The sequence below is a fragment of the Chiloscyllium plagiosum genome, chromosome 22, assembly GCF_004010195.1.
Source record: "Chiloscyllium plagiosum isolate BGI_BamShark_2017 chromosome 22, ASM401019v2, whole genome shotgun sequence".
Taxonomy (NCBI): Eukaryota; Metazoa; Chordata; class Chondrichthyes; order Orectolobiformes; family Hemiscylliidae; genus Chiloscyllium; species Chiloscyllium plagiosum.
Genome location: NC_057731.1, coordinates 40,987,936 through 41,000,515, shown reverse-complemented (window position 1 = coordinate 41,000,515; position 12,580 = coordinate 40,987,936). Strand labels below are relative to the sequence as shown.

At 44.7% G+C, this 12,580-nt stretch overlaps 1 protein-coding gene across 1 annotated transcript; it reads left to right on the top strand.

Annotated features, from left to right (window-relative positions):
• Window positions 1-5,057: 5,057 nt before the first annotated feature.
• LOC122561239 (prolactin-releasing peptide receptor-like) lies at window positions 5,058-11,380 on the top strand. The gene is made up of 2 exons (XM_043712849.1): window positions 5,058-6,681; window positions 9,603-11,380. The coding sequence occupies exon 1, from the start codon at window positions 5,609-5,611 to the stop codon at window positions 6,662-6,664; it is 1,056 nt and encodes a 351-aa protein (XP_043568784.1). The 5' UTR covers window positions 5,058-5,608; the 3' UTR covers window positions 6,665-6,681; window positions 9,603-11,380.
• Window positions 11,381-12,580: the final 1,200 nt, after the last annotated feature.

Sequence of the window (12,580 nt, the reverse complement as noted above, 5' to 3'; positions counted from 1 at the left end):
GGTGCCCATGGCTATTCCTTTCGTTTGGAGGAAGTGGGAGGATTGGAAGGAGAAGTTGTTCAGGGTGTCAGTCGAAGGAGGGTGTCAGTGGAAGGGTACTGGTCGGTACGGCGGGAAAGAAAGAAGCGGAGGGCTTTGAGTCCTTCGTGATGGGGGATGGAGGTGTACAGGGACTGGATGTCTTATGGTGAAGATAAGGCGTTGGGACCGGGGAAACGAAAATCATGGAGCAGGTGGAGGGCATGGGTGGTGTCCCGAACGTAGGTGGGGAGTTCTTGGACTAAGGGGGACAGGACGGTGTCAAGGTATGCGGAGATGAGTTCGGTGGGGCAGGAACAGGCGGAGACAATGGGTCGGCCGGGGCAGTCAGGTTTGTGGATTTTGGTGTGCAGTGGGTCAGTATTACAGTGTAATAGACTGGGGAGTGTGCAGTGGGTCAGTATGACTGATTTAGACTGGGAGGAGTGTGTAGTGAGTCAGTATCCCAGTGAAAGAGACTGGGAGGAGTGTTCCATGGGTCCGTATGACAGTGAAACAGACTGGAAGGAGACTGTCAAGAGGGACGGAGAGTGCAATGAGTCAGTGCCGCTGTCAAAACTGGTAAGGGATGTTATAACACTCACCTCTAAAGCTGGTGGATTTGAATGTACGCGTCCCAGCTCTGGGGTATGGTCACTATCTTTGCACGGCATGTATTGTAGACAGTCAAAAAAGGTTCACTAGTTTTGATCTGGCATGAAGAGGTTGGCTTATCACATCTGACAAAACAGATGAGTCCTTTATTCATTCGAGTTTTGAAGAATGATCTGCGGTCTTATTGAAAGGTATAACATTTTTAAAGGGCTTGACAGCATGGATGTTGAGAAGATGTTTTCAGTGGTAGGACAATCCTGAACTCAGTGACACAGTTACAGAATAAAGGACATTCATTTAAAACTGAGAGAGAAAGATGTTTCTTCATTCAAAGGATAGGAAATATTTGGATCTATCCAGCGAGTTGCAGAGGCAAGTTCACGGAAGGTATTTAAAGACAAGCTAGAGATAGGTTTGAAATGTTGTGGGCAATGAGTAGCTGGCACTAAAGAGGATTTTGGATTAGTGGTGCTGGAAGAGCACAGCAGTTCAGGCAGCATCCAAGGAGCAGTGAAATTGACGTTTCAGGCAAAAGCCCTTTATCAGGAATAAAGGCAGAGAGCCTGAAGCGTGGAGTAATAAGCTAGAGGAGGATTGAGGTGGGGAGAAAGTAGCATAGACTACAATAGGTGAACGGGGAGGGGATGAAGGTGATAGGTCAGGGAGGAGAGGGTGGAGTGGATAGGTGGAAAAGGAGATAGGCAGGTAGGACAATTCCGGACAAGTCATGGGGCCAGTGCTGAGCTGGAAGTTTGGAACTAGGGTGAGGTAGGGGAAGGGGAAATGAGGAAACTGTTGAAGTCCACATTGATGCCCTGGGGTTGAAGTGTTCCGAGGTGGAAGATGAGGCGTGCTTCCTCCAGGCGTCTGGTGGTGTGGGAGCAGCGGTGAAGGAGGCCCAGGACCTCCATGTCCTCGGCAGAGTGGGAGGGCGAGTTGAAATGTTGGGCCACGGGGCGGTGTGGTTGATTGGTGCAGGTGTCCCAGAGATGTTCCCTAAAGCGCTCTGCTAGGAGACGCCCAGTCTACCCTGGGACAGATTAGCCATGGTCTTCCAGAGCGGTGGGGCAAGCTTAAGGGGCTAAACTCTGCTTTCATTACAACTGATCAGGCATGTACATGTATCAGAAAATAGATCAAAATCCACTCACCCCAAAGGAATGGGATTTTATTAAAGAAAGCAAAACTCTCACTTTAACACAGTTAGCAAACTACCCTCTGTCAGTCGGTGAATACACTGTCTGCATTGGCACAGAGCCAAAATGGCCACAAATTTATTTGTGGTAGAAAGCAAGAGTACATTGTAATAGGCTCAAAGACATCAGAGTGTGAATGTGCTGGAAAAGCACAGCTGGTCAGGCAGCATCCCAGGAGATGACACTTCAAGCACAAGCTCTTTAAACAGGACTGTGCTATGCATGTGGTCATGGTGTGATCGCATTCCCTTGATATCTTCTACCTGACTGAGAATCTTGTGTTCAAGTATACCACTGCCCACTATAATGATTCCAACACAGTGCCATATGTACAAAATTCCTGCAATTGCAAGATTGTAGAATTAGGAAGTACGAGAAGCCATTTGGCCCATCAAGTCTGTGCCAGCTCTTTGGTAGGCGCTATGCAATGAATCCCCCTGTAGTAGATTTTATCGGGTGTTGTAGTCCTGGCACTAGCTTAGCTCTAATGTCAGAGAGGATACTTCCCATCAACCTCCCCCACCCCCCCACCCCCACTGTCCAGCAGCAATTTAAATTTGGGAGTAGAGTTAATTGCTTTAGGGTGAGAATTCTGCTATACTCTCTGGAGGAAGCTTGCCTCAGAGATCTGGAGCAGTCCTGACCTGTTAAGGAGCCCAGGTAAGTACAAGATCAGTGGTCTCAGGGAAATGCAGAGGGTGGGGCAGATGTAAGAGGCTGAGGGAGGATTAAAGGGAGGGAAATAACCTGGGGGATTTTCTCTGAAGGATTACCAAAGTATTCCCTACCTCCACTTGTCCGACACCAACCCATTGAACTGGTGCGGCCTACCCCCACCATGGGTAAACATACTGCAAAGGTGCGGTGAGGTTATTAATGAGCTACATCTGGAGCATCAACAGATGGGTAAGCCACTCTAAATCTCCTCAGCTGCCCCTGAAAAACTGGAACGGTGAATTGCCAACATTTAAGAGACCTCACCCTCAAACCTGCCAGTGAGGGACCCGTAAAGTCCCGTCCCCTTTTCCAGTCTTGGATTCAGCCTTTATCTTTAGGAAGTACTGAGTCTGCTTCCATAACCTTTCTCAGGCAGTGCATTTCAGACAACACTCACTGGGTACAAAATGTTTCTTTATGCAACTTCTGCTTCTTTAACTGTGTGTGTGCACACCGATTACTGAACATGCTGATGCTGGAAGCAATTATTTCCATGATTAAAACTATTTCTGGTTTTGAGCTGCTCTATCAGGTTCCCTGCAAACCTTTCGTTTGCTGAGGAGAGCATTAGCAACCCCTCCAGTCTCTCATCAATGAAGGTCCTTGTCAGTAACGAAACTCTTCTGCACCATCTGCAAGACCTGGATATCTTTTCTGAAGCAGCATGAGCACAACACTTTAACAGAGACCTAACCAATGTTGTTTAAATGTTGAACATTAATTCTCTTACCTTTGTACAACATTCATAAAGCAAAGAACCTGATATGCTGTTCTGATAGACTTCTTGAATTATCTTCAAATGTTCATGGACAGATATCCCCATGAACCTACTGCTCCTGTAACCTCTTTAACATTGTATGTTACTTTCATATTTCCTCTTTTCTTTCTACCCAATAAAACATATTTGTCACATTTCTCTATATTCATTTGCACCTGCCTTGCAATTATGCATTTTAGCGTCTGTGTTCCCCCAATACATGTTACTGATCTATTTGCTGCTTACTGCACATTTATGTTATCCATAAGCTTAGAAACAATGTCCTGTACACTGAACCTAGGTCATGGAGACATTTCAAAAAATGCAATGGTTTCCAACACTTGGAGATGCCATCCCATTCTATTGCCCAGTCCTGAAGAACAAATATCCACCATCAATTCTGTCCCTTAGCCATTTGTGGAATTGTTGCCATTGTCTTTTTTAAGAGCTGAAAATGTGTTGCTGGAAAAGCGCAGCAGGTCAGGCAGCATCCAAGGAACAGGAGAATCGACGTTCCGGGCATAAGCCCTTCTTTAGGAATCCTGAAGAAGGGCTTATGCCCGAAACGTCGATTCTCCTGTTCCCTGGATGCTGCCTGACCTGCTGCGCTTTTCCAGCAACACATTTTCAGCTCTGATCTCCAGCATCTGCAGTCCTCACTTTCTCCTCGAAGATTGTCTTTTTTAACCCCATATCTTTAATTTTGCAAACACAATTGTTAGTTTGTGTTGTGTTATGCCCTGGGGAAAGTGTCAGGGGGCGGAGACTCAAGGTGATAGCTGTGATTTTGGGCTGTATCTGGGGCGCACTGCTGGGCGTCGAGGCAAGCCAGTGACTGTCACATGCACAGTGGCAATTCACCTGAGGATTGTCCCTGAATCTGCCTTTACTCCGCTAGCGTGCATCTTTTAAACGGTGTAAAAATCCCCAAGGTTAACATAATGACCTATGGGCATTGGAGAGCAGGAGAATTAAGTGAAAAAAGTTGGGATCTGGGGCGCGGGTGTGTGGAGGGGTTGGGGAGGTTGACAGTGTAAGTACTAAAGGGTTTCTTGTCATGGGGAACCCAGAAGTAGAGAGCGCACAAGAAGCCGTCCATTTCAAATTGATTGGGCGAACTTGATTCTCTCAGGGGGACTTGGAGATTTTTAACCAGCCTGGTCAGGCGCGTTCACATCGGGAACCCGATGGAATTTAAACCTCGGAAGTCCTGAGACAGGAATCCTCTCGGATGCTAGTTAATCTTTGCAACTTCTTTTTTACCCGAAAGCAGCTGAGGGGGCTGCGGCATTGAGAGTATTTAAGACAGAGAGGGATTGGGGTTGGGGAGGGGAGAAGTGGGGCAGGCAGGAAAAATGAAATTCAAGGGAAAATCAAACTTGATTGTATGACGAAGCAAGTTAAAGGGGCCGAGAGGTCAATCCTTACCCACTTTGCCTGACTTCCCTCTTTTGTCAACTACTTGAAGATCTCGAGTACACTGAAACATCATTTCAAGGGAGCGTGACTTTGAAATGCCTATTCCCTAAATCCGCTCGGGAGTGTCTAATATTGATTGTGATATAGATTTGTTTGAGGTGGACCGCCGTGCTAATACCTTCCACCAATGGCAGGCAGGGGACTGGCTGTACCTTCTCATCAAAAGTCAGAAGAAAAAACATTCGCGAAAAAAAAAAGCAGCAGAAGGAGGAAACAGAACTGACCGGAGTCCAGACGGAGCCGACAGAAACAGGGCTGTATTGGACAGGTCCGGAGACACACCTTTGTACTGGGGTAGGGGGGCGGGGGGGGGGGGTCTCTGACTGAGTTCACACGGAGCTAGAAAGGCAGCGAGAGAAAGCTGGGACATACACACGCACACACACAAACAGAGAGAGAGAGAGAATCTCCTCCCTCACTCTATCAGACCCAAGCGCTTTCATCCAGCGAACACCGAGCAGACTGTGAACAAAAAGCAGGAGAGAGACAGACAAAATAAAAACCACTCGGGGATTCAGCCGAGCTTGAACTGAGCAAAGAAAACCGTAAGTAATTCATACAGGAGAAGGATTGGTGTGCGAGTAGGAGATAATTTCCACACGGTTCAGCCCGCGGGGATAGCGTTGGTGGGCCCCACTGCTGTGGGACTTCGGGTCGCTTGTGGTTTCTCTCTCTCAGCACCAGCCCAAAAGTCCAAAGTTGCAACCAGCAGATCGGAACTTTGGCCGGAAAGCTTTGGGAACAGTCTCTGGAAACCCTGCAGGGGGTTGGTTGGCAGAGCGGGCACACAGAGAAAGAGAGGAGAGAGGATTTGCTAGAGGGGCCGATGGAGCAGCGGGCAGCCGGCCTGGCCCAAGGGGAGAACCGCAGCTCCCGGCTCAGCTTCCTGCAGGAGTTCGCCAACCTGTCCTCGCTGTTCCAGGGCATCCAGCTCATCCAGGAGTTCAAGCCCCTCATCATCCCGTGCTACGCCCTGGTGGTCTTAGTCGGTATCCTCGGCAACTACCTGCTCATCTACGTGATCTGCAAGACCAAGAAGATGCACAACACCACCAACTTCCTGCTGGGCAACCTGGCTTTCTCAGACATGCTGATGTGTGCCACTTGCGTGCCCTTCACCCTGGCCTATGTCTTTGAGCCCCGGGGCTGGATCTACGGCAGGTTCATGTGTTACTTTGTCTTCCTCATGCAGCCAGTCACTGTCTTTGTCTCAGTCTTCACCCTGACTGTGATCGCCGTGGATCGCTACTATGCCACAGTGCACCCCCTCAGGAAGAGGTTGACTATCCCCGGCTGTGCCTACCTGCTGGTCACCATCTGGCTGCTGGCATGTCTGCTGACAGCCCCGGCCTTGGTGCACACCTACTACGTGGAGTTCTTCCACCAGGACCTGACCATCTGCGAGGAGTTCTGGGTGAGCATGGAGAAACCCAGGCTGTTCTATGCCTACAGCACCCTGCTGGCCACCTACGTGCTGCCCTTCTTGGTCATCTCGCTGTCCTACCTCCGCATCTCCGTCAAGCTGAAGAACCGCGTGGTGCCTGGCAACATCACCCAGTCCCAGGCCGAGTGGGACCGGGCCAGGCGCAGGAGGACCTTCCGCCTCCTGGTGCTGGTGGTGGCCGTCTTCGGTCTCTGTTGGCTCCCCCTGCACCTCTTCAACATGATCAAGGAAATTGACTTTGATCTGATCGACAAGCAGTACTTCAACCTCATCCAGCTGCTATGCCACTGGCTGGCCATGAGCTCGGCCTGCTACAACGCCTTCATCTACGCCTGGCTCCACCACAGCTTCAGGGGCGAGCTCAAGAAGATGTTCACCTGGCGAACCCAGAAGGTGGCTCCCACTGCTCACTGTGTGATGGCCAGTGTGGTCCTGTAAACAGAGCAGGGTTCCAGGTGGGGCCATACAACATCATCTCTCAATACTAACCGAGAACAACTAAGACTTGTATGCCAGGGACTGATTTTGCTGAAGCTGCTCAGATGCTGCCTGAACTGCTGTGCTCTTCCAGCACCATTGATCCAGAAACTGATAATCTGGGGAAGACCTGGCAGTATCTGTGTGCTGGTAGTGGGAAGGAGCAGGTGGCAGGTTGAGAGGCAGGGGGAGCACAGCCGACAGCAAAAGCAACAAAGTTATGATGAACCCTTCCAGAGTTCTAATTCAACCTCAGTTGGAATGCAGAGTATGGGAGAGACAGGTTCAATCCTGCCCTTTTAAAATTGAGTTGAATAACAATTTGAAAAGAAAGGACTTGCAGACTTGCAATGATGAATACAGCTAGCTGAGTAGTCATCATGGATAGCCTACATTGGCAAGGCAGGTCGAATGGCCTCTCTCTGTGCTGTTACCATTCTCAGACTGTAAGAGCAAAGGAGTGAGAGGGTTGGGAAACTCAATAGATCACAACAATTTTTGACATGGTTTCCAGAAATGCTGTCTTATGTCCCAGTCTCCCAACTTTCAAATTGCTTTTTTAGAGTGGTAAAGCACAATATGAATCTTGAATGCTGCCCCAATTGTACTGAAATGTTTATACAACAGGCAATGATCGAACATTGTTGATGTGTTCTATGAAAACAAGTGTCTTAATTGCATGCTGAAATGTGAGTTATATATAAACCATAAACTGCAGCACAATACTAGTAGGAGTATGTTAATGAATATAAATATCCTTTATCAACTGTTGGGAGATGAAACTCTTGAGCTGTTGAGATTGCACTGCCTGAATAAGAGCCATAGGGAGGGAAATTAATGCACCTTCAACATTAGCTTTATGAGACCATTGTCAGTAAAGAATATTTCCTGGCTGAGTTTAGATGAATTGCCCACAAGGTCTGTTTACACGGACAGTTCATTAATTTGCTTTATTCGATGCAACGTCATACTTTTCTGTCACACAAATTAAGCTAATGAGAGAGATGGTATTATTAAAATGTGATGCAGAGGTTCTCTAAGACATCCTTGATTACCAAGGGTGATCCACCGTTCATTGTTACTGCCATACCAGCTCTTTTTAAGGACTGTGATAGACCAGGATGGGAACTTCTGCATTAAATAAAGACTGGCAGACGAAATGATTCTGATCAATCTGCCTACTTTCCTCCCACAGTATCATTGACATTGCATGTGAACCTACTTGCAAAACAGCTTGCGATGCCAACAGCAAAGCTGAAAGATTAGTAACATCAATCTGAGCTGAACTGAAACAGAACAGATTGTGACAGAGTCTTATTCCCACTGGGTAATCAGAGAAATTTACTTTCTTATAAAATCGACCTTTTATAAGCTTGTGGCCAGAGTCACTTTAATTCATATTACTGTTTCACTCCTTGTCCCTTCTCCTGTTCTTCATTCTTTGAGTTTGTTTATTTTTCATTCAATAATTGCCTTCTGAAATTAAATGTTTAAGCGTTACACTGTCAATAATGTTATTGATTCTGAGAACTTAAAAGGATGCACCTTTCTGAGAGCAAAGGCCAGTAAGTTGGAGGACAATATAAAACACCAACATGACTGATATATGAAGCAATGTGATTCCTTGGTTATTTAGTAATGGTCATTGTATTACTCATGTTTGACGTCATACCATTAACACATGTATTTGTGCTTAAAGTTTTACATTTCCTCTAAACCCATAGAGTAGATTCTTCAATCAGCTGTTAGTTGGTAACATACTAACAGCTTCTGCTTAATCATTAATATGCTGAGTTCAATTAATTTTATAGGTGTGAGCAAGGTCAATCTCAAAGATATAGCCTGACATTAGTTGTTCACTAGAATATGATAAGGTGTTACGTGCAAGTAGCTCTTAATGAGTTTTGCCCAGTGAGCAAGGATGTGAAATTGGGGTGGGAAATGCCATACAATTTATACATCAGTCAGACCTCAGTTGGTCACACCCTGACCTCTGAAGCAAGAGGTTATGAGTCCCACTTCACAAATTCAGCACCATGGTTGATTGGTTGATTCTCCCATGCAGCACTGAAGGAGTGGCTGCGCTCTGAGGTATCGTTTTCAGATGAGATTTAATCTGTGGGCCTGTCTGCTGTCAAGCAGATACAGAAGATTCCATGGCACAATTTCGAAGAAACCAAGTAGAATATTTTTGGTGTTCTGGCCAGTATTTTTCAATCAGCTGTTCCTTTAGAAATTTTGATTTATTTGGTGTTTTACCTAATTTCTGCTAGCCAGAGTTTGTTGTTTGCAAATTAACTGTTTTGGTTCCTACATTGCAGTGGTTACTACATTTCAAATCTATTGAATTGGTTGCAAAATGCTTTGGAATGTGTTACAGTTACAAAAGTTGCTATGTAAATACATTTTTTTCTAGGTTTGCTTATCACAGAATATTAGACATAATTTTATTTGGGCTGGGTGATGGCTGAGGTCCATATTAGCATATCTACTTAAAAAACTCACGTGTAATGTCACTGAGCTCCAATATTAAAATAATTATATATAGACTGATGGAAAAGTGGCTGCAGTACAAAACCCAATCAGAAATCTAGATTGGTGAAATGATTAAAAATTCATTGTAATTAATGACTAGTAGACAAGCAGGAGGCTGGAAGACCACAACAAGATAGGCAGCATCAGGAGGTGGAGAAGTCAACGTTTTGGGTATAACCCTTCTTTAGTCCTGAAGAAGGGTTATACCCGAAATGTTGACTTCTCCACCTCCTGGTGCTGCCTGGCTTGCCGAATTATTCCAGCCTCCTACCTGTCTACTTTGGATTCCAGCATCTGCAGTTTTTTTTGTCTCTAATATAATTAATGATTATATGGTTTTCTAATTCTTACATTTTATTTCCAGCCCTTAACTGCGAATGACTGTTTGCAACATCTACGATCACAATTGAAAAGAAATAATTTAATTAATAAAAGGATCCACATATTTCATCAGTTAGGAAGATTGTTTGGCTCAATGCTAGATTCTGATTAAAAATTGTGAAGAATACTTCCTATCTGTACGATTCCTCGATTGTTCCAGAAAACTGGAGTACTCATACTGGAACATTCAGCTTGATCACTTGACCAGTACTGTTGATGAACTGTCTGCAATCCAATAATAGATGATGCAGCTTGACTCCACAATCAATCCACGAAAATGTAAACTGACCCTCAAGGTTCAGTCAGACTTTCTTCCTATTGCTGTGGGCCCTGTGGGAATCCATAAACCAGAACAACTAAATGAACTGAAACCCTCCAACTCCCACGCCCCATCCGCAACACCATAAAGTGAAGAAATTACTTGGCAAAATTTCACTTTTTGTAAATTGTACTTTAACATGAGTCAGTCCAAACATCAATTAAATAATAATTAACAGGCAAATCACAGTCAAAACAAAAAATAAAATTATACTAGAACAATAGACAGTCTTTGTTCTATCTAATAGAGTTAATAGGCAGTCTACTGTATCTATCCCACTTTTAATCATATTGTTCCTTCCAGCAGAATATCAAAGCCTTTCCTTCACACATTTAGCTTGTTCACTGCAGGCAACAGGTTCAATATCAACAGGGTTCCACCTATGCAATCATCATATAGAGTGTGCTTCTTTCCAGAACCCTCCTAACCCTCAGCTCCCATTGAATTGTGATCCACCAGAATGTTACTATTTAAGCTTTCCCCTTTCCATTTTGTACCCATCTTCAGTACAGCTTCTGTATTTTAACTTCCTGTTCGTAGTTTCCAGGTCAAGGGTCTCCAGGCCACATGACTAGTATTGTATGTTACCATAAAATTATAATTGACCCTTTTACAAGTGCCACATATGCTTAAATGTCCCTTTCAATTTGAAATATATATATGTTTAATATAAAACAATTGCGGATTCCTCTGGGTCAAAAGCCATCACAGTTCAATGGGTTTAGGTTTGAGTTTCTCTCCCCATGGCAACGGGATGCCACGGATACATCTCTAGAGATGCTTATCCAGATTTAACTTTTTGAGTTAAAGTTATATTTCAGTACATAGCTGTGTGTAAGATTCAGAGTTTATGACACTGTACGTCAGCCCTGTTGAAGGTTGCTTTTTTATGTAATGTACATATGTTATTTATTATATCAGATGAGACAAGGCCCACATTTGTTACCCATCACTGACTGCCCTTGAGGTGAATGGCTTGGTAGACCATTTCAGAGCACTAACCTAATTGTAGCCACAAAAGCTAGTGCATTGATGACCAAGTAACCACTGTTGATTATTATCGAAAACTACCTGGTTCATTAATGATCTTTAAGCTCGAAAGTCTGCAATCCTCCCTTGTCTGGCCTACATGTGACTCCAGACCACAGTAATGTGGCTGACTCTTAATCTGCCTCTGAAATAGCCAAGCCAACCTCTCAGGGTAATTAAAGATCAGCAATGAATGCTGACCTTGTCAGCGACACCAAAGGACTTGCCCTGTGCTGGCTGTTCCAATACAGCTCTGAACGAGACTGGCTTCTTCCTGAGTGAACCGAAGAAGCAGGTGAGAGTAGAAAGTGCTGTCTTCAGCAAGATTGTTAAGCCCATGACTGAATTAAGAGTGTGGTTCTGGAAAAGCACAGCGGGTGAGGCAGCATCTGAAGAGCAGGAGAATCGATGTTTCAGGCATAAGGGCTTATACCCAAAATGTTGATTCTCCTGCTCCTCAGATGCTACCTGACTGGCTGTGCTCTTCCAACACCACACTGTTCATTTCTGATCTCCAGCATCTGCAGTGCTCACTTTCTCCTACATGACTGATTTAGTCACCCAGTTGTGGACTGCCATAGGATCAGTGGATAGTGAACAGTTGAGGGGAAAAATCCCAGTGAATAAAGATGGACATGATGTACTGGTTGTACTGTATATAAAAGATTAGTCAGAGCAGACTGTGTAATTCACCAGTTGTACTCACTTTCCCAAATTAATTAAGCAGCAGATTTGTAAAGCATCATGAAGAATCTGGGGAAATCAGGAGTCAAACTGGAATGGGCTCACCCCTGCCCATTAAAGAAGGGTGTTTAAAAAAACAGCCTGTTCTACCCTCCACTTGTTAGGAGGCATTATTGGCCTTCTTTGGACATCTCTTTAGAATGCCACACTAGCAAATCAAATCATGAATGAGAGCCCCTCATTAAATCCCATTCATCACCTTCCTGGTGGATACTGGAAATTTTACTGTAATCAGATAAGTTGTGAAACCCAATTATATTTAGGTTTTGGACCTAAATATTAAGGCACAGGAATAATTTGAACTAGCCTAATGGAGCAAATAAATTTCTACCCCATATTGTTCTTTGTTATCAGTCTGTTTTTATCAAGTTGTAAGCGGGGAGGTACTTTGCTAATTACACCAATGGTTAATTTCAGATCATCGAATTGCACTTGATATTGGCAGCACCTGTCACAGCTGTTTGAAATATAGTGGGGGGGAAATGTATTCGAATGTGAAACACGTGTGTTTAATGTTTTTGTGGATGTGACTCACTCCTAAGCGTCTGGTTTAATCTGTATAAATAAAGTGCATTAATGAATTATGATTGTGGTGTGAAAAGTTATTCGCAATAACTAATAGAGTCCGTCGTCATGTTTGCTTGGGTGGATGGGCAAGGTGATTGGGCTGACTATCCAATGTCATCAAGCCAATTTGCACAGGACTCATTTAAATATTGTTTGTGGCTTACACAAGCATTTCCAGCACTGGCAGGAAAAGAACTTCGAAAAGAACTGGCACATCTTCAAAACATTCCTGCCATCCTGAGGCAGCCTTATTATTCTGTGCAAATTTCTGCTGCTCTGAGATACTGCAACAAGTCTCAGTA

Bases quoted from the DNA above. Each gene is read 5' to 3' on its own strand.
- LOC122561239 (XM_043712849.1), top strand. From the start codon at position 5,609: ATGGAGCAGCGGGCAGCCGGCCTGGCCCAAGGGGAGAACCGCAGCTCC.